Source organism: Limanda limanda, chromosome 1 (assembly GCF_963576545.1).
Source record: "Limanda limanda chromosome 1, fLimLim1.1, whole genome shotgun sequence".
NCBI classification, from domain to species: Eukaryota; Metazoa; Chordata; class Actinopteri; order Pleuronectiformes; family Pleuronectidae; genus Limanda; species Limanda limanda.
This window is the reverse complement of record NC_083636.1, coordinates 10,486,541-10,509,345: the sequence shown is the minus strand read 5'-3', so window position 1 is coordinate 10,509,345 and position 22,805 is coordinate 10,486,541. Positions and strand designations below refer to the sequence as shown.

The following is a 22,805-nucleotide window of genomic DNA, read 5'->3' as shown; positions in this document are numbered from 1 at the left end:
GAGGGTTTTTACACACACAGTGGTGCACAAGGTTTTATGGGGAAAACCTATGATGTTGGCAAATTAACCTTGTGACTCCAGTTTTGGGGGCACTGATTGCAGGGACCAAGGGAATTGATGTTGATCTATGTGGTATGTGGTAACAATTGTAGGCTTAAATTGTTCCATCATACAACCATATCAGACAACAGTTTCCACTTCAGTCATACACAAGGAATACTAAAAATGTTCATGCAGAATCCCATAGATTTTTCTAAACACTGAAAATCCTCAGAGGTTGAAGAAAACTATTTCCACATCAGCTGCATCACTTGATTTCACATAACCTCATAAACCTTCCTGCTCTGAGATTTGTTGATGATCACATTTTTGTCTCAAATGGATAACAAATAAACTGTACACTGATCTAACTAAATGTGTAAGGGGAAGCACGCACAGATGCTGCTCTCCTATACTTTATACATCCACCCAGGAAACATCTGTTACTGACCATTATTTAAAGACTAGAGAGCTCCCCCCACTGGTAGTCTCTGACAGTTTAAAAAGTTTGAACAAGTAAGGTCACATCTGTCAATTTGAAAGTAGAGAAAGTGGAGACAGCTGAAAATTGAGACAGCTGAAAATGGAGACAGCTGATAATGAGCTTCGTAGTAAAGGTTATCCAGGAAGGACAATGTTGTGAAGGAAATCCAGATAATCTAAATATGTCGTAGGTATGTTGAACATGCTTCGTACTAAAGGCCCTAAAAACACACAGCTTTGATATGATAAGATATTCAGATAATGCCGTCCTATGTAACTCACAGAGGCACAGCGTGGAGAGTTCTGTACACCCTCTAAACAAGTGTTTCTGTTGTCCTCCCTTTCCATAATCTGAAGTGTTGTTTCAGCACAAGGGCTATTTTACAGTTTTTTTACTTTTTACTTTTACACTAGAACTTAATAATTTCCTCCCTTAACCCAGACTTCATAATCGGGCTTAACCTCAACCTTTATAAACCTTAATCAAACAAACCACCACCATGAACATGTGCAGCGCCATAAGGAAATACTTGAATCAGTGTCAGGGAAGTTTAGCTCCAGTAAAAAATTATAAGTAGGCTAGGGAGGATAAAAATCCCCTTTGTAATAATTGAGGAAGCAGAATTTTATTTGTTTATTGATTTCCAACCAGACGTGCAAAATCACAGCAGCTATTTTGACGAGAGCAACACAAGTTTAACTATAATACCATTCAGCAGGGTCCTTTATACATGGAAAGGAGCCCTAATTATGCTATGCTATTTTATGCTAGGCTATGTTAGACTTTTTCAGGTTACTGTTTCGGTCGCAGAACACTTTTGATATGATCGTAAAGTACAGTAATCTTTAATGAGCCTTCCAAATGCTAGCAAATGCCAGCTAGCATTTTTAGCAAGTTGCACTTTTAACAAGCAGCAATGTTAGCAACACAGAGCTGGTGGACAAAGCTAAACAGCAATTTTTTATACAATTTATCCAAATAACCTTTAAAAACAAATTTGCAGAGACCAAGTCAGAGCAAAAAGGAGTAGATAACTGTTTGCTTGGTATTTGACACTAACTAGCTTGGGTTTTAAGGCAATGTATTGTCAGGGCTGTGTGTGCGTGTTAGCTTGCTTTGGAGCTCTTCTTCTTCAATAGCGAGGAAAACAACCATCAATGTAGCCATGAAGACAAACCTCTGAGAAACCCACTGACCTGCAGCAAACAGGAGGCAGTTAGCAACAAGCGGAGGAAGGAAGGAAGCTAGCAAGTTAGCAGCGTCTGAAAGGTGAGTGAATAGTGAGTGAAAGTCTTAAATCGCTTTGTTTTTTCTGAATCACATAATTATGAGAAAGGTTTTTGTGAGAAAAATAAATCAAATTTAGTTTTTCTGAATTCGCAAGATACCACATACAAGATAGCTCAACATGTCAAGTCATAGTTTATTATTATTTGCTTTTTGTTACGTTTTATGCAGTGAATTTACTCTTTGGTTCTATAAACACACACTGAGAATTAATACTTGTCTTGAGTGACAGGAGGGGAATTCTGGTAAAAGATCTCTGGTTTAATGTAGACCCCCTCTACAACCTCAGAGATTTTTAGCTAATATCATTTGACCCAGTTTCCTACTCTAAATATATTTGCCTGAAAAGAAATCTGAATAGCTGCAGAACGCATCCATCAGAATCAGAATCAGAATTATTTTTATTGCCACATATATTGGAAATTGCCATGGTGTGGTTGGCGCACTGTACATACAAACAAAACAATAAGTTATGGAGATAAATTATGTGCGAGGGGGGCTGCAGAGTCAGTGTGATGCAGGGAGCTTGTTTGTGAGCCCCACTGCCATGGGAAAAAACTGTTCAGGTGGCTTGAGGTTTTAGGTGATAGCCCGGAACCTTTTTCCGGATGGAAGTCTCTGAAAAAGGTGGTGACCGGGATGGGAAGGATCAGCAATGATCTTGCCTGCTCTCTTACTGGTCCTGGAGAGGAACAGGTCTAGGAGAGCCGGCAGGTCGCAGCCGAGAACCTTCTCAGCTGACCGTATGATCCGCTGCAGTCTGCCCTTGTCCTTGGTAGAAGAGGCAGCAAACCAGACGGTAATTGATGCGGTGAGGATGGACTCAATGATGGCTGTATAGATCTTCTTGATGGTGGAGGTGATGTTCTCCGTCCACCTCAGGTCCTGTGCAATGATCGTCCCCAGGAATCTGAAAGACTCCACTGTTTTAACTGGGGAGTCGCACAGGGTGAGGGGGGCGGTTTGGGCTGGGCTTCTTCTGAAGTCTGCTACCATCTCTACAGTTTTTAAAGCGTTCAGCTCCAGGTGGTTCTGGCTGCACCAGGAAGCCAGGCTGTCAACTTCCTCTCTGTAGGCGGCCTCGTCCCCATTGGAGATTAATCCAATAAGGGTTGTGTCGTCAGCAAACTTCAGGAGTTTGACAGAGGGGTGGCTGGATGTGCAGTTGTGGGTGTAGAGGGAGAAGAGAAGAGGGGAGAGCACACAACCATGTGGGGCTCTAGTGATGATGGACCAGGACTAAGAGACAAGCTTGCCCAGCCTCACGCGCTGTTTCCTGTCAGTCAGGAAGTCAGTGATCCGCCTGCAGGTGGCTTGCGGAGCTTTGCCGTTTAGTTAGAAAAATTGGGCAACGCACGTAAGCACGTAAGCACGTAAGAAGGGATACGTAAGCAGGTAAGGGGCCTGCAAGGGGTCTTGTGCTTGCAGGCCCGTGAAAACGCAGAAGCATGCACCGGCCTTTAGACCTGGTCCATTAATTGTCGAATCTGTAGTAAAAGTAATTTAGGTAGTTTGCTAGTTTGAGGTCTTCCACGGAGTGGGGGGATTTGGTTTTGCAGCCGGTGATCACCGGAAGGCCTTTCCAGACTGACGAGGAGTCGTTGGCTGCAAACTGTGGTTCCAGCTTCTGAACCAGTCTTATTATCAGTTTAATCAGTTTAATCAGTCCAAACCTCTTTCTCTAAACTAAGCCTTTTGAGTTTTGCTAGGATCCAGGGCTTGTCTTTGTTGTAACTAACCCTGGTGCGTATCGGAATACATCTGTCTTAGATATCGTGTGGCTTTTTCTTTCAGCTCTCAAACTCAGAAATAACTAACCTATATCCTGGTTCATGCACCCTGATCATTTACCGAGCCTCACTTTGTCATTTGTCCTTTGTCCTTTCCCAACATGCAAGACATTGTCTGGGTCACCGTTTGTTTACCAAAAGTCAGCATCCCTCTCACTTCATAATACAATACTTAATATTTTACCCATTAAGGGCGAGGTTGATGACTTTGGAATATTGACTTTCTTTTAGTTGATTCTCTTACTTTTACTTAGTGTTTTATGGTAAAAAATTAAATATGAGCAAAACACTTTACAAACCCACAGTTTTTACAAGATGTTTTAACTTCTGATGATTTTTGTGCAAGTAAACATGAAGTTTCAAACTTTTTTTCAAACTTTTGTTTTTTTTTGTTGTATCCATTTGTGTGTGGGTTTCTTGCTTAAACATGAACACACTCACATTTCAACCAGAATATATATCACAGGGACTGTTGTTACCATACAATAGTTTAACTGTAAATACAACATTAAAGCAGGATAAAAGTAGGTTTGTTTTTCCAACAATGTAGGATAATTTCCATGTCACTGCTTAATTAACGTCTAGATTAATGTTTAATGCAACCCGCCCCCCCTGATTTTTGTTTCCTGGTCTTTTCATTGAAAGATGTGCATGTGTGTGTGTGTGTGTGTGTGTGTGTGTGTGTGTGTGTGTGTGTGTGTGTGTGTGTGTGTGTGTGTGTGTGTGTGTGTGTGTGTGTGTGTGCGTGTGTGCGTGTGTGTGTGTGTGTGTGTGTGTGTGCATGTGTGTGCAAGAGGTGATGATTTAGGCATTGTGTGTGTATGGACACTGCATATATAAGCCCCTGTAGTGTGTTTGTGCAGTTCCTCCTGGTTTAACCTGCTCTCCTGCAGCAAGGGAACATCAGGCAACATGACCCCACACAGATGGACGCTGGCTTTCTGCTTTTCACTGGTCTCAGGTACCAAACAATCTTAAATTTAATTATCTGAATAAGGATAAACTCTTATGGATTTATTAATCTATTATATCACAAGAAAGTTGACCAAAAATTAGATTTAGAAAAAGGTCAAGATACAATATGTTCAAATTTGTCATATTCTATAAAAAATTATTTGGGCCTTTTTACTGTTGTTTCCATTGTTCTTCTCTTCACCTTTTCATTTATACATTTTCTAGTTGTAACCACATGTTGAATTGGAGCCTTTAATCAAATTTGGCAGACTTTTAAGAACTAGCCCTTTAAATAATCTTCTTATTTTTACTCTACTATTCTTGTTTGTTTTACTATAATCAGCTGCTAGTTAATGCACAAATTTAAATCTAGCCCCGTAAAAAATTCATGAGCTTATAGAATATTAGCGTGTTGATTAAATCCACTCAACTTTTTATGAAACAGGATAAATCAGTTTATATTGACTCCGCTGCAACTGAACTACAACAATAAAATGCTCCTTACAATTAATCAGTAAATATAAATCAGCAAATCAATATTTTAGACGTGTGGGTATAGAACCTCATACATTTTTATTTGCTTATAATGGTGAGGTAACTTTCGTGACATTTTATTACATTATATATTAAATATATTAAATATTTGCAGTTTTACTAGTATTACCTCTCCACCATTGATAGGTATTACATGTCAATTTGATCAAATACTGTGTGTCTATATGGCAATAGGCTTCTTGATATTCCTGAAGAATGTGATTATTAATAATGTTTTCATTATGAAGCTGAATGTCTTAAAATAGTTATATCTGGATTATGAATTACTTTTTCATCCATTTGAGCAAACCAAATAAAAATGAATGTATAATTTATGAAAATGTATGTTATATTTCTTTTGTAGTTTTAGGGACAGGTGAATCTCAGTCAGTCTCAACACTATCAACAGCAGAAACTCTGAGATGTGAGTATAAGTAAATCAGTGATGGATTATGATCAGTTTAATTAATATTTAGAAATTATAATTACTCATTAATGTTATTGATTTTAAATTCTGATAACAAAACAATTTATTGAATAAAGTATTCCTAATTGTAGTTTTTTTCTTTGGTCAGACGTTTGCAAGACTTTGGGCAGCGGGGTTATGCAGCCTTTCAACGGTTCAGGTTTCCATGTGCGATCAAACTGCCCGTTCACCCTCACCCGCTTCACACACAACCGGGTTGAATATGACATCACCACACGGCGAGGCAACAGCGGGCTGCTGACCCAACTCGAGATCACCGTCAATAAAGTCAGGACGATCGTTCAGGGTGGAAGCATCGAGGTGGAGAAGAAAAGGTTTGGACCCAAATCCTAACTCACCATGAGAACCTTAATTACTGATTATTAAATCTTATCACTCATCCTCAGAGTCTGAATTTCCTTCAGATAAAAGATTATAACCTCGCTAAATCATGTTATTCTGCCAAAACAATCACAGTAAGAGGGTGAGACAGCAGTCATGAATTGTTGCATTTCAGATCATTCACTCTAATGGCTATCATAATCAGTGACACAAGTTAGGTTTGGCATATTTATATTTCCTTAATGGCATCATTATTAGTTCATTATTAGCTTTGACAATGTGCATGATTCATTTACAACATACTATGGGGTTTTTACTGGAGGTCATCAATGTTTGCAAGGTGACATTTTTGGGAGAGTTACCAGTGTAATCATTTATTATTTTTTAATGAATCTTTTGTGAATTACACAGTTTCTGCACTGAGACCTCTTTATGTTTATTTGTTAACAGTATTGCCCTTCCATACGACCACACCTACCAGCATATTTTTCAGTATGGTACCTACATTAAACTAAGGAGCTCACTGCTTCCTTTGTCCGTCACCTGGCACAATGTATCTGGAGGAATCGACTTTGTGAGGGTAAGAGGACTCTCCATACTGTATATTTCTGGGTGTATCATCCAATTTAAAACCGCAGGCCATCAACCTTACCCCTTCTGCTTTTCTGTTGACTTGCTGTCAAGGTGGAGCTGGAGCTGGAGAAGGAGCTGAACATTGACATGACCGGATTGTGTGGGAAACTGAATGTTCCAAGTATGGCCGCTAAATTAGTAGTAGATGTACTATTAGTACTACTAGTTGCATGCAGCAGTGGATCCATTAAATTAAACTTAAGCAAATGTCATGTATTTTGCCTTTGTTGAGTATTATGGGGATGTTAGATGTTAATAAGAAGTGCAGCTAAAAGGTTCTTAAAATTTCACTTTAAGCAATCTGCTAAATTTGAATGATTAAAATTTGTAATATACATCTTTTGTTACAACTTGCCTTATAAATGCACTGTTCATGAAATTAGGCAACAAGCAGCAGTTGATTGCGGCGAGCGTGCTCACTGAGGACACATGTCAAACCCGAGATCCTGTCTCTGCTGTGAACATGGTAAGTTTTATTTTTAGGGAAGTGTATCACTTTAAAAACACATGTATTAACAGGACGTGGTGATGAGGTTTTCACTGAACACTGAAAAAAATCACTGACACTGATAGAGATACAGACAGACAGACAGACAGACAGACAGACAGACAGACAGACAGACAGACAGACAGACAGACAGACAGACAGACAGACAGACAGACAGACAGACAGACAGACAGACAGACAGACAGACAGACAGACAGACAGACAGACAGACAGACAGACACATACAGTCTCACAGTAAGACAGACAGACAATAACTGACGCTAGAAAAACACCATGTAACTTTTACTAAGCAACAGCTCCCTCTGCAGCCTTACATGGGGATTCATTATGTTGGGCTCTGTGATCAAGCAATTAAGTGGGTTTCAGTCTCTATAGAAACTAAAACAAAGCCAAGCCTATCAATCTTTTGCACTGAATATGTAATCCTACTCACTGAACTGAAACACAACCGAGTTGGGGATATTTCCCATGATCCCCAGCTTCCTGTATCAGAAGATCTGCGGCTATAACAAATACACCAAACTCAGTTTACAATTATTTATATTTTAAGTTTCTTCACTGAATATAGTAGATATTTGTAAGACCCATTATGCAGAGTTTGTGTGTATAGTTAAATAATCATGTTGGTTTTATAATTTCTTATATTATGCAGGTTTGTAGTTTAAGTTTTGTACAGTTAAATTATATTTTGTATATTGTGATTTCTATATTACAAGTATATTTTGTTTTGAGCACTGTTGGCGTTTTTTACAACAGTTCTTAATGGTATCAAAGTCTTTGCAACTGACGTGCAGTTCAGCATGACTTACACACTTCTCACAGGAGATTGCACCCTCTCACCAACGTTACATAGAGAAAGTGGCACCATTCCCTTTATTCCAAGTCACCATCAAACTAAGTGCAAAGCTGCAATATTAAGCAAAAAAGTTGCATAGTGTTGCATGACCTTGACAGGATACCATATACATTTTAAAGTACTAATACACAGATGTCACATTTTCTTACATATAATGGAAGAAAACATATCTCAGATTGAACAGCCATGCTCACACTTTGCAGTATGCTTCTGGTCCATCGATGTTCAGATTGTCTCTCTTGTGATTTTTGCAGCCGTGCAGAGAGTTCTTTTCCCACACCTTGGATTGCCTGCAAGTCGGGATTCCTCAATATATCGAACTCTGTGAAGAGAACATTTACAGCTTTGAAAGCAGCAAAGACATCAGCTGTGCTTTCTTCAAAGAAGTTGTCCAGGAGTGTGGAAATAACAGCTACATCTGGAACAAATGGAGAAGAGTAACCGGCTGTGGTAGGTGATCTTTGACTAGCACTTAATATTGTTAATCAACAATTTAATACATTTGAATCGACATTTTCTTGTGTTTCTTTGTGTGACTGCAGCTCAACCGAGTTGTCCAGGTGACCTAGTTTTTGTGGAACAGGGCCCTGCCTTTGTCCCCAGCTGCTCTAACCCCAACCCCAGATTCTCCAACCAGGACCTCACAAGCTCCTGTGTGTGCCCAGAGGGTGAGCAACATCTGACTGTGTGATTTAGAAGACAGTTTTTTATAAGCTGCATGTTGAGTTTATACTGTACATTCTGTGTAGGTACGGTGGTTAATGACCAAGCAGAGGGCATCCACTGTGTGAAAGAGTCCGACTGCCCCTGTGTGTTCGCTGGGAGAAGCTACAGCACCGGACACATACGTAGCACCAAGTGTCAGTCGTGGTGAGGAGTCGGAAAAAACTTTCTTTATACTGATTACCTGCAAATTTCTATTTGAAGTTTTTCCTTAAAATTGAATTGTCGTATCTTTTCTTAGTGTGTGTGAGGGTGGGAAGTGGCATTGCTCTGAAAACTCCTGCCCAGCCAGATGTCTCATGGAAGGACAGTTTGTGACAACATTCGATGGAAAACAATATGTCGTCCCTGGTAAATGCACATATGTGGTATCACAGGTAAATGTTCACTCCTACACCAACAATTGAAAATTAAGGAGAGTGATGTGATATGAAGAGGTCAATTTGTTGTTTAGACCCCTCGTGAAGTCATCATGGTTGAAAGGGGTTGAGGCTGTGCATAGTATAAGAACTTTGCCAAAAACCGCTGCAGTCAGCTGATTATTAAAAGCCGGAGAGAGTGAATGAACGGATCAAAGAAAATTGATTGATTGAACATATGTCAAGCTTTATTTCAATTTAATTATGTTATCTTTCTCTGATACTGACTATTCTATCTGACTTCTATTTTTTCAGGGTCACAACTGGAAAATAATTGTTCAGTTTTCGACACAAAGGGTATCCCTCCAAACAGCTGTCCTGCAGCTTTTTCAGGTACAGAGTAGTGACTTCAAAACCATCTGATCTATGCAATCAAATGTCAAGAAAGAGTTTCATGATTGAATGAAAATATTATATGGTTGTTTTTTAGGACATGTATACATTCTCATACAACAGTGTTAAACTGGGAGAGAAGGAGATAACTGAACTTCATCAGTCTGGTAAAAAGCAAACTAAAACAACTAAACATCTGCATTAAGCATATTCCAATGTAATGGATTTGTAATGATTTATTTACTCATGTACCTCTGTCGCTTACTGATTTCTTTCACATGTCAGATCACGCCCTGGTTTTCTGGCAGTCCTCCATGTACATCCAAGTCCAGACATCCTTTGGTATGAACATCCAAGTCCAGATGTCTCCTGAAATTCAGCTCTACATCACCCTACCCCAAAACCACACTGATGTTATATCAGGTCAGCACATCAACTTCTCCTAATGCACAAGGTCAAACAAGGGATCATTTTTCACGTTGAGTTTTTGTTGAGCAGTCAATACTAAAACATTAAAAGAAATATTTCTGTATGCTCTGTTATATGATGAAGTTGGATTTTTTTTATTAGAGTCAATCTTTCTTTCAGGTCTTTGTGGCAACAGCAACAATGACACCACCGATGACTTCACCACCAGCAGCGGCATCATCGAGAACTCACCTCAAGCTTTCGCTCTGTCCTGGAGTGCTGGCATTTGTGTAGTGAACATACCCCCCATCTGCAGCAGCACAGACAGTGGTACCAGTCATTGATACAGTCCAAATGAAACATCAGTTCTGGACAAATGAATGACAAGATGTTGTTTAAAAAAATATATATTCCATTTTTATTTATATGTATTTTACAGAAATATTTGCAGATGAAGGGTGTTCTGTTTTGAATGAAGCAACTGGGATATTTGCTACGTGCCACATTCATATCCCAACTGATAATTTCCACACCGTAAGACTTTTTCATATCAACCAAATCAAAGTTCTCAATTAAATTTCAGCACTGGTTGATTCATGTTTACATGAAATTGATTATTACTTTCAGGCTTGCATCCAAAGAACCTGTAACTGTGGCAACAATCTGCAGCAGTGCTTATGTGTTGCTCTGGGCAGCTACGCCAAAGCCTGCGCCAGTCTGGGTGTTGCAGTTGGCGACTGGAGGAAAGCGACCAACTGCAGTGAGTTCAGCAATAATGAATATACAATCTGTCAACTGCCACCACGTGACTTATGATCCAACTATCCAAGTCATAATTATCTAAAGCTGAAATTAGATCATCGCTGCTTCCAACTATTTATCATTGTTTTTATTTTGGCAGCAGAGACACCACGCAGCAAATATGAAGTAGCAAATCACTTTAATCACTTCAATAATAACAAAGTGTAGTTGTATGTTTAATGTTGATCAAAGTGTTATGTCCCAGCTCTGAATTGTCAAAGAAACCAAGAGTTCTCCTACGACGTGCGGGCCTGCAACCACACATGCCGTTTACTGTCTGGCCCTGACCCTCGGTGTTGGTTGGATGATGCTCCTCTGGAGGGCTGTGGTTGTCCTGAAGGAACTCACCTGAACCAAGGACAAGTATGCACCCCGAAGGGAGAGTGTGTCTGTCACCACTATGGCGGTACAACGCCGCCGGGACCTGTTGTTATTGACGGAAGACAGTGGTAAGTTGAAAATGGAAGGGATTGCAGCCATTTTAACTTCTCCAATACATTTGATGTTAACATCTTCGTTTTGTGACTGACAGCCCAACTTAATCTAAAGTGTAGATATTAGTCAGCAAAAGCTATTGCTTCTCATCTCAAATTCAATATCCTGTCTTCTTAAGCCTCTGTGAGAATGGAGAACTGCACTGTTCGAAGGATTGTGGTAAATAAACTATTTTATATATTTTAAAACCATATTTTCTAAACATGAATATGCAACTAACTAACCTCTACCAATTTCAGTTTAAAAATAATCTACATTGATTTGTGTTATTTATACAATTTTGACATTTTCACAACATTTTGTCACTTAGTAAAATGTCTGAATAAGACGTATGACACTAATATGTTTTCATTTTTTTTTTGTCAGGTTGCAGAAATGGTAAGGTTTGTGTTCACTGCTCAGAGTACCTAGTGAACACAGCTCAGAAAACCTGTGACAGTCTCAGCAAACCACTGGTGAGTCAATAGATTATCTATTCATGTATTTGTATTATTCATTCTTCATTTGGAAGTAGTATTTACCTAACTAGCTATATAATGCACCCCATTTATTATTTTATTATGGAGCATATTTCTTTTTTTATACTTTTTTGTCTTTGAACCTTTAACTTATATATATGTATCTAATTGTGAAATCTAAAGTTGAGCTTTAACGTTTTCTCTCTCTGTGATTTCCAGGGTTCCAGTTTGACCTGTGAGAGTGGCTGTCACTGTCCACATGACCAGTATGAGGATCACCATGGAAACTGTGTTTCTCTGGACAACTGCACCTGTGTGTACAGTGGCAAAATGTTCAGTGCAGGACAGCATGTCAAAACCAACTGTAAAACATGGTAACATCTGCATGCATGCTCCTTTACTGCTGTACCCTTTTACTTTCCTACTGTATATACTATTAACAGTAACCTCTGTCTCACAGTGTTTGTGGTCAAGGTCAGTGGCACTGCAAAGACGAGCCATGTACTAGGAAGTGTCAAGTGTATGGAAATGGGCATTACCAGACATTTGACTCTAAATGGTACCGCTTTAATGGACACTGCCAGTACACACTGGTTGAGGTGAGACCAAACTGGTGATATGACATGTGTGTATTGTTTAGCATAATTCTCAAATGAGGAATAATTCACAAATATTTATTATTTGTTCATATATATTTAATATTTACATCTACTTTGTTTTCACAAGTAAACATTTAAAGAAATCCTAAATCAATAACACAATCAATGTAAATTGCCCTCATGTTGCAGGGTACTTTACTCAATAGCATGATTTTGTGTTTAAAATGTGGCATTTTTTACATACAGGCAATAGTTTGTAATATTTCTTTTTCTCCTTGTATTTCAGAACTATTTTTCATAATCTGCTCTTTTTATTTCAGGATTACTGCGGAAACCAAAACGGTTCCTTCTCTGTCAGAGTGGAAAGTGTACCCTGCTGTGATGAAGCACTGACCTGCTCTCGCTCCATCGTCCTGGATCTGCAGGTTGATGATTTGTTCTATGATTCCAATTTCTCTTCACTCAATCTGCTGACTGTGTTCTATTCATTTATCATCTACTTATTCTATTGTTTCGTCCTTTTCATCAACTCATCTTTCGGACAATAAATTGGTTCATCAAAATGTTTGAATAATCTTGTTCCATGACTTCTTTCATTTCTTATACCATTCAGGGCACAGTCACCCTGACACTGAGCGATATGAGGGTGACCAGACGTCTCCAAAAAGGCTGGACTCTGCAAGAAGATTCATTTTACACCACTCACACTGTGGGACTCTACATCGTTATATCTGTGCCGAGCAGAGGCATAACACTCATCTGGGACAAACACACCAGGATCACCGTAGAGCTGCATCCATACTGGAGAGTGAGTGATTAGGAGGTTAATTTGGATTTAGAACGTACTTTTTCTCGTGTCTAACACACCTCCTCACTGCACATTTACTATAATTATGTACTGTCCATTTTGAAAGTTTTTAAATTGAAATTTTCCTTATCTCTCATATAGAACCGAGTGTGTGGCCTCTGTGGGAATTTTGACTCCAGTGAGATGAATGACCTACAGATAAGTGGCTCAGCAGGTAAATTAATGGTCTCTGTCTTTCATGGTGCAGAAATACTTTTGTCATCATAGTCAAAATAACATCATAATTATAAAAATCTCTTTTTAGTGGTGTCTAGTCCGATGGCCTTTGGCAACAACTGGAAGGCCACCTCACCTCCTTGTTCTGATGTTACCACTGAGATATTCCCATGTGAACGCAACTCCTACTGCTCAGCTTGGGCTCAGCGGCGCTGTATGATCATTACAGCAGACACCTTCAAAGACTGCCATCTAAAAGTGTGTATATTTATATATTTAGCATGGCACTAACATTCACGATCATCTCACATTCAAGATCCAAGTCTGTGCAGTAGTGACCAGGGAATGAGGGTATAGTCAGACTGTTAATGAGCCAATAACAGATACGAGTTAACAGTCAACACTATAATATTGAAATAATTGTCCCCTGTAGCTATTTTATGGACATGGATAGATTTCTGAGCACCTAAACATGTCACCTTAAGCCCCATTCTGCTGGAAAATCTACCCTCCCCAGGTGGACCCAGAGCCCTACTACCACGCCTGTGTGCAGGAGTCCTGCTCCTGTGAGTTTGAGGGGAAGTTTCTGGGCTTCTGCACAGCTGTGGCAGCATACGCAGAGGCCTGCAGCGAGCAGGACGTGTGTGTCAAATGGAGGACACCTGATTTGTGCCGTAGGTTAAGACCCTTTTTCCTACAACACAAAAGTTTTACTTAAAAGAATTAACAGTAATGTGGCCAATTGTAAATACCAGGAGACATTTTAACAAAGCCTGCTTTTTAGTGAGCTATGTAAGGAAAACCAAAGACACATGATGTTTTGTTTAGGGTACTTTTTTTTTAATTTGACACACTTCACACACAAAGAACTGCGAGGAAACATATCAGAGAATCAACCTTTGCAGCCAGAAATCGATATGTAGAAAAATGTGGTTCTTTTCATTGTACTATGAGTCAGTCTATAATAATCTCACTTGTAATGCCTTCACTCATAGCGGTCTACTGTGACTACTACAACGAGCAGGGCCAGTGTAGCTGGCACTATGAAGCCTGTGGTGAGGTGCTCACCTGCGGCAAAGGCCACTATTTCACCGACAAACTGGAAGGTAATTAGGCTTTCTGGGTTGTATTCAAATATAACAGCTAAACTTGATTTGTGCTCTGCAGAATCTGTCAATTGAAATATGGTTTAATGTTAATAAACACAAACATCAACATAAAAATAAACATTGGGTTTCTCTTTGTGAAAGGCTGCTACCCCAGATGTCCAAAAGATGCACAGTTCTATGATGAAAATACTGGGGAATGCACCAAATTGAGGAACTGCACATGCTTTTTCAACGACACTATCATTCAGCCTGGGGCAGTGGTGATGCTAGAGTCTATTAAGTGGTAAGATTAATAGTATTTCTATATATTAACACTGTAATTTAGTGTAAATATTAAGAGAAATTTTACTCTTAACATTAATTAAGATGTTAAATTAACATACTCCTTACTTCTTTATTCTTCTTGTCAGCCCTTGTGAAAATGGAACAATTACCTGTCGTAAGTGTGAATCATATTTACTATTCGATGTGTCAATTAACAAATGTGTAAATAATTTGAAAAAAAGATGTTCTGCGGTTTTAGATTACAGATTTTACAGAGCCTTCGTTAAAAACACCACACCTTACTACCACCTCTGCCCCAACAGCTCCTTTGCCCACAACAATATCACCCACCACCTCTACCTCAAGCATTCCAACTACAACTTCTTCAACCACAAGGGAAACATGGACACCTACGTCATCAACAACCCCTACACTAACTACAGCCACCTCAACACCCACGACAGCCATTACCAATGTCTCCACTACCTCAGAAACATTGACAACAACTTTATCCACTATCCCTACACCAACTACAACATCCTCAACTACCACGAAAACATGGACACCAACATCCTCAACAATCCCTACACCAACTACAACCTCCTCAACTACCACTGAACTATTGACAACAACGTCATCAACCACCCCTACACCAACTACAACAGCCTCAACTACCACTGAAACATCTACAACAACGTCATCAACCACCCCTACACCAACTACAACAGCCTCAACTACCACTGAAACATGGACAACATCATCAACCACCCCTACACCAACTATAACTGCCTCAACTACCACTGAAGCATGGACAACAACGTCATCAACCACCCCTACACCAACTACAACAGCCTCAACTACCACTGAAGCGTGTACAAATACAACATCAACCACCCCTACACCAACTACAACAGCCTCAACTACCACTGAACCATTGACAACAACATCATCAACCACCCCTACACCAACTACAACTGCCTCAACTACCACTGAAGCATGGATAACAACATCATCAACCACCCCTACACCAACTACAACTGCCTCAACTACCACTGAACCATTGACAACAACATCATCAACCACCCCTGCACCAACTACAAAATCCTCAACTACCACTGAACCATTGACAACAACGTCATCAACCGACCCTGCACCAACTACAAAATCCTCAACTACCACTGATACATCTACAACAACATCAATTACTACCCCCACACCAACTACAATAGCCTCAGCTACCACTGAAACATGGACAACAACATCATCAACCACCCCTACACCAACTACAACTGCCTCAACTACCACTGAATCATTGACAACATCATCAACCACCCCTACACCAACTACAAAATCCTCAACTACCACTGATACATCTACAACAACATCAATAACTACCCCCACACCAACTACAACAGCCTCAACTACCACTGAAACATGGCCAACATCATCAACCACCCCTACTTCAACTACAACTGCCTCAACTACCACTGAACCATTGACAACAACATCATCAACCACCCCTGCACCAACTACAAAATCCTCAACTACCACTGAACCATTGACAACAACATCATCAACTACCCCCACACCAACTACAACAGCCTCAGCTACCACTGAAACATGGCCAACAACATCATCAACCACCCCTGCACCAACTACAAAGTCCTCAACTACCACTGAACCATTGACAACAACATCAATAACTACCCCCACACCAACTACAACAGCCTCAACTACCACTGAAACATCTACAACAACATCAGCAACCACCCCTACACCAACTACAACTGCCTCAACTACCACTGAATCATTGACAACAACATCATCAACCACCCATGCACCAACTACAAAATCCTCAACTACCACTGAAACATCTACAACAACATCAATAACTACCCCCGCACCAACTACAACAGCCTCAGCTACCACTGAAACATGGCCAACAACATCATCAACCACCCCTACACCAACTACAACAGCCTCAACTACCACTGAACCATTGACAACAACATCATCAACCACCCCTGCACCAACTACAAAATCCTCAACTACCACTGAAACATCTACAACAACATCAATAACTACCCCCACACCAACTATAACAGCCTCAACTACCACTGAACCATTGACAACAACGTCATCAACCGACCCTGCACCAACTACAACTGCCTCAACTACCACTGAACCATTGACAACAACATCATCAACCACCCCTGCACCAACTACAAAATCCTCAACTACCACTGAAACATCTACAACAACATCAATAACTACCCCCACACCAACTACAACAGCCTCAACTACCACTGAAACATGGCCAACAACATCATCAACCACCCCTGCACCAACTACCACTGCCTCAACTACTACTGAAGCATGGACAACAACCTCAGGTAAGAATCAAATTATCATGAGAGAAACTTCCACTGAAACCTTGTTTACAAGCACTCAATCTTCTCCCACTTCCTCAGAGTCAAGTTCTAATGGAGTGACATATACATTTACGGTAGTGCCACCAAAACTGACTACATCTGTCACACCCTGTACAGAATCAACAACTGATGTAGTTGAGACAGGTGCACCATCAACAGCATATCACAGCACAGCACAAGGTGCATACCATGTCTTTTTTGGAATTATTCTGGAAGTAATTATGTTTTATCTCCTGTCTATGTCCACTGTCCTCTGCAGTTGTTGTTACAACTTCATCAGCCTGCATTGACTGTACCGACCTCAAAAGGAACAAAACCTGGGCTTGTGGTGAGACGTGGACAGAGGACTGTTTCCACAGCACCTGTCATAATGGCAAGATAGAGTTGACCCCGGTGGTTTGTCCAGAGCCTACATCTCCCATCTGCCCCAGAGGTCAAGTCACAAAAGTCTCCGACGGATGCTGCGAAACATGGAAATGTGACTGTAAGTGTATCTCAACGACTTTCCTTGTCTTTTGCTTTCATTTGTGTTTACAGTAACATGTCGTTATACATATATATTGTTCCTTTTCAGTTCCCTTAAAACAATCCAAAAGAAGCCATTTGTCCTGTTAAATAGGCTGTCTATGCTAAGTTTGTGCCCCTGTAAGGCTGCTTTAACCCAAATGCTAACATGCTCATGACCAGGAGAGTGATTGATGGAGGGACGATCTCGATCTCTCGGGTTCAGCCTCTATGTCTTGTTTGTGACCAATATCTACTAAAATCATATTTGATCATTTCCCATATCCCCAGGTCGCTGTGAGCTATATGGGGACCCCCACTACATCTCCTTTGCAGGTGTAACCTTTGATTTCCTTGACGAATGCACCTACATCCTGGTAGAGGAGCAGTCACCACAACATCTTCTGTCCATAGCTGTGGACAACTTCTACTGTGTCCCAGGCCTCCATGGGTCCTGTGCTAAAGGCATCATCCTCAAATATCAGGACAATGTGGCTACACTTAGTAAGGTCCCAGAAATGAATGCAGTAAAGGTAGATACAATATAAAGCATGTATGTAAGGCTTTTCTGTGATATAGGACATGTTTGTTTCAAATACAGTTGGTTTGATACCAATCTAATCTTCCTTAGGCCACTCTGAACAATGTGACCATACAGCCACCATACGAGGAGCAGGGGTTGAGGTTTGAAACCACAGGGTACGCTGTGTCAATCTATCTCCCTGAGGTTCGCTCTTATGTCTCCCTCAGTCCGTCTTATACCTTGGTGGTCAATCTAGCAATGGAACATTTCCTCAACAACACCCAGGGACAATGTGGTAGGTACCATATTGAAAATTATAATGGAAAAGGGTAATACAACTATTCTAAGTAGGAGCCAGGGAACCAAAAACATGTTAAGCTTAGATGGTGTTGATATTTTTAGAGTCCTTCGATCCAGTGTTATAATTAATGAAGGTTTAATTGAGTTGTCTCCTCTCAGACATCAAACTACTAAAAAAAAGATGTAAATACAAACCTGCGTTTATTAAATGTGTATTTAAATGTTTTAGTTAGCAGATCAAGGATCTTCTTTGTTGACTCTACTCTCCATCTCCTCTCTAGGTGTATGTGGCGGTGGATCGTGTATCCGCAGAGGAGGGCAGATCGAGGACAACAATTGCTGTGATAAGACGGCCTATGACTGGGTGTTTGCAGACCCTCTGAACTCAGCATGTGTTTCTCAGCCGAGGGATGTAACCTGTCTTGATGGGCCACCTCCGGTACCCCCCACCAGGGGCCCTCCGAGCCCACCATGTGACCTGCTAGACCACCCGTAAGCTCTACACACTACTACACACTTCTTATCAGGAGCTTGATGTCAGAAATGCTAATAAGAGAATTCTGGGTGAAAATATATGGTATGGAAGTGAGTCCCAAAGCTTTTTCTTTACTCAAGAACTACCTTTGTGACTAATGCTGATACATAATATCAAACAATGAGTCTTCATAGCTTCTCATCTTGTGCAAAAATACTGGATTAAGCATGTTTGGCAATTTTTCTGGGTCATGAATCGGGGGGTGGGTAGCTTTTGACCCAAATGCTGGTGTAGCAGATCTACAGCCAGCTGCAGTGTTCTCTTCTGCATAGTTCAGAAGCTTTTTGAGAAAAAAATGATTAAAAGCTTCCACCATGTTTTAAAACTTGTGTTTTTCACTGAACCTTGGGTGTATTTTGTATAGATGAGTACATTAGTACAAGTCATTTATCAGTTCACTAGGGTGAAGTCTGAAATGGGCAGCTTTGAACCAGGAGATGAGTTACCTCAAGAGTTGTTGGTTTAATCCATGCTTTCTCCAGTCTGCATACGTGTCCTTAGGCACTGCAGCACAGACTGCCCCTGACAGTTGTGCCATATATGAATGATGTGTGATTGAATGGGTGACTTTGAATTGAAGATTAAGGTTAAACCTATAACTAAATTAAATTATATTAACCTATTTCTGAGGTTGAATGAACCCAACATTTGAGTTAATATGAATCAACTCTTTGTACAATATTTCACACGTCTTATGGTGTTGAACCAGCAACCAATCCTGGTGTGTTGGATTAACCCAACCTGCGGTTGGTCCAATAATTAATCAGCAGTGTAGCTGTTGTAACATCTCATTGGTTGAATGGAGGTAGCTGATTTTCTTGTAAGGTACATTTTGACTCGTATATTCTTATCTATTGACTGAAATCTGGTCTAATCTGTTTCCTTAGAGTCTTTCAGAACTGCAGGACATATGTCAATCTGCAACTTAAAAAGAAGAACTGTGAGTTTGATTCATGCGGGAGCAAAAGCAGTCCTTGCTCTTCACTAGAGCAAGCTGCTGAGGAATGCAAGAAAGCCGGTATCTGCATTAACTGGAGAGAACTGACTAATGGAACTTGTGGTATTTATCTTTTTTTAAATTTAATCATCCTCTTTAAAGCAAAGCCAGTCAAAGCAGGAGATGAATTGTTGACTTGATGTATTTCACACTTTTCTGTTTTATGGACCTGATTGCTCTGACAGATCCTGACGTTTCATTCTTCATGTTTCAGATGTGCAATGTCCAGAAGGATTGGTTTACAGAGAATGTCATGACAAGCTGGATGACTTCTGCTATGGAGGGTTTGGAGACTTTACTCTTACACACTGGAATGATACTCAGTAATGTGAATACCTCTGCCAAGGCCCAACAGTCCACTTAAATTGAATCAGGCAGCAGAAAAGATTGTGCAAAGAGAAAAAATATGAAAACATAACCTGCTTGGCAGAAGTAATAATGTCCTTTCACATTAATTTCACATTACCCAGAATATTTGAGATTGTCAAGATGTTGATTATTTCCATCCTCACATCTCCTCTTCTCTGCTTTGACTGCACAGAGTACGATATACAGGAGCCTCCCTCGAAAAAAACACCATAGGTTGTTTCTGTCCCAGCAGCCTCTTCAGGGCAGGAAATCACTCAAACAACTGTGTGTCTGACTGTCGATGTGAGTAACATGGTCTATAAGAGACCTCTAGAATATTTTCATTTCAACTCTTAAACAGGTAAATTATATGTTTTATAATCTCTTCCACAGATTGTAAAGGACCTCTCGGAGAGCCCAGACTGGTAAGAATGGTTGTCTCGTCAATGGAAAAATAAACAGTCATATCGGTAACTTTAGATTTAATTTATTTTCATATAAATGTATTTCTTTGACCTGTCGTCCAGCCTGGTGAGGTGTGGCAGTCCAACTGTCACCAGTGTTCATGTAACAACCAGACTTGGACAGAGGAGTGTTTTCCAAAATTACCCTTGTTGGCGCCTCGTTGTTACAATTGTGGTCGTGAGTACTGGCCTTTCATCACGTTTCAAAATAGAGGTTGTAGAAAGTTGCTTTATGTATAGTATTTGCTTTTGCAACATACTTGCTGAGTAAACTTATTTTTCCCACCAAGAGGATCTTTGACACATTAAGTTGATAATCTTAGTCAGTTTTAAAGATTTTTTTTTAAAGATTTAATGCTTAAATCAGACTTTCCTTGAATACTAGTAAATATTTAACCCTCTGTGTCTTATTTTGATGTTTTTCAGCTGAGAAGAATTGCAGTTACAATGAAAAGACATACAAGGTATGATGAGTGGATCTCATGTTATTATACTGTAGGTCCTGTATAAGAGTCTCTGACATCGATCAATTATTTGATTTGTCACTTGTCATGATATCTGTCTTTGTGTGTGTAGGTGGGGGACACATGGAAAGACGCTGCCCATCCCTGCATGTCATTCAGCTGTAGCATTGAGGGCATTCAGACTGAGAGAAGAAACTGTCCCAAAGAAAACTGTTCTGAGGTACTGGACCCCTCATCTCTCATCTAAACTAATACCTGTAACATCATATACGATTTAATTGAGGGTGATTATGTATTATGAACAGTTTTTAATAGTACAACTGAAAAAACTGCACAGGGAGGAAGGCTTCTCCTGTAAAATGACAACTGTTTATTATAAATGAAGAATGTTTTTTTTTTCCAATAATACACTTAGAAAGCTGATGCAAGGACATGATGATAATAATAGTGAAGTACTTCTTTACCCATGAACTCCATCTGTTGTTCTACAGGGCGACAGAGTTTGGGACGACCAGCACTGCTGCTTTACGTGTGAGTTGAGATGAAATATATTTATGTATGTTTGTTTATTTTAGGGACAATGCAGATTTGTACTCAGGTCCAACATGTAAATAGGCCAGATTTTGCCACACAGGCCTGTTTCATCTGCAGTCCCTGGCAGGTTGATGGTAACCAAACATTCAATGACATATAGAAGCATGTATGAAAAACATAGAAAGACATTATAAATCAATGTCAAATGAAAACATGGAAAAAGCCATGTAGCCCATGAAAGTACAAGTGATAATTGAAACAATGTAAAGACAGACTTATCAAGCAAAAGCACATAAACGATTAAACAAAACACATAAACACTAAAACAATAAGTTAAATTATAAATAATAACCACCTAACCATACTCCAGATGAATAAAATCTGTCAGCTATAAATGCTGTAAGTATAAAACAACACTGTCAATTGTAGAACGATTATTTTGCTGTACATTTTGAATTTTTACTGTTTATCAATGCGGAAATAACAGCCAAAGAATGGAACAAACATTGAGGAATCAGCCTATAAATCAAAGATTACTTGACATTTTTGATTCAAATAATTTGAATTGCACACATTAACTGACTTGCAAATGTATCTCCTTCAACTCCAGGTAATCAGATTTGTGCTCCTAAGCTGTCCAGCTTCAACATCACCATCGAAAACTGCACCACGATCATAGAGATGCCTGTGTGCCAGGGCCTGTGTGTGTCTCAGCCCAGGTGAGAATAATTCCATTGTATCTATCACTGATCAATAGAAATGATTATGACAATGCTGGACTCATGTGTTTATTTGTTCTTTGACTCGCTCAGGGTGGTGCTACACAGTGACCTTCAGGTGGAGCATAATAGCCGATGCTGTCTGGAGCAGAGCGCAGAGAGGAGATCATTAACCCTGCAGTGCCTCGGCCTCACCACCAGACGCTACCACTACAAGCATATCACCAGCTGTGAGTGTAGAGCCTGTAGTGTAGTGTACTGAGGAGGACAGACAGCACACACCAAAACCAGGAGTGAATCATTAGGGAAAATATCCATTTGATCTCCGGATACAATTTGTCTATTTTTTAATTCAATAGATAATTCCACAAAACAATGTTTTGGGATTTTAAAGAATAACAGAATCTGTTTTCTATCAAATAAAATGAATCATCATAATCACCAAAGTTTGCTGGCTGT

The 22,805-nt window shown here is 39.9% G+C and overlaps 1 protein-coding gene across 1 annotated transcript; it reads left to right on the top strand.

The window, feature by feature from the left end:
- The first annotated feature begins 4,512 nt into the window (after positions 1–4,512).
- On the top strand, positions 4,513–22,792 carry LOC133013230 (mucin-19-like). Its single transcript, XM_061080378.1, has 42 exons — positions 4,513–4,561; positions 5,664–5,889; positions 6,347–6,470; positions 6,581–6,650; positions 6,913–6,995; positions 8,148–8,343; positions 8,436–8,561; positions 8,643–8,763; positions 8,858–8,993; positions 9,291–9,368; positions 9,466–9,535; positions 9,654–9,791; positions 9,957–10,106; positions 10,216–10,310; positions 10,404–10,536; positions 10,783–11,026; positions 11,191–11,231; positions 11,439–11,527; positions 11,750–11,904; positions 11,991–12,129; positions 12,450–12,554; positions 12,743–12,937; positions 13,079–13,151; positions 13,242–13,411; positions 13,671–13,827; positions 14,149–14,259; positions 14,404–14,545; positions 14,850–15,001; positions 17,218–17,442; positions 17,754–17,995; positions 18,094–18,280; positions 18,567–18,777; positions 19,708–19,880; positions 20,032–20,101; positions 20,359–20,468; positions 20,559–20,590; positions 20,693–20,807; positions 21,056–21,093; positions 21,206–21,313; positions 21,585–21,624; positions 22,238–22,346; positions 22,440–22,792. Exons 1-42 carry the CDS (start codon positions 4,513–4,515, stop codon positions 22,606–22,608), a joined length of 5,397 nt encoding a protein of 1,798 aa, XP_060936361.1. The 3' UTR covers positions 22,609–22,792.
- The last annotated feature ends 13 nt before the right edge of the window (positions 22,793–22,805 follow it).

What these genes read in the sequence shown, in the direction of transcription:
- LOC133013230 (XM_061080378.1), top strand. Translation starts at nt 4,513, where the DNA reads ATGACCCCACACAGATGGACGCTGGCTTTCTGCTTTTCACTGGTCTCA. An exon ending in CTGTCCTGCAGCTTTTTCAG is followed by an intron (nt 9,369 to 9,465) that starts GTACAGAGTAGT and finishes GTTGTTTTTTAG; the next exon opens with GACATGTATACATTCTCATA. An exon ending in CTCTCGGAGAGCCCAGACTG is followed by an intron (nt 20,591 to 20,692) that starts GTAAGAATGGTT and finishes CCTGTCGTCCAG; the next exon opens with CCTGGTGAGGTGTGGCAGTC.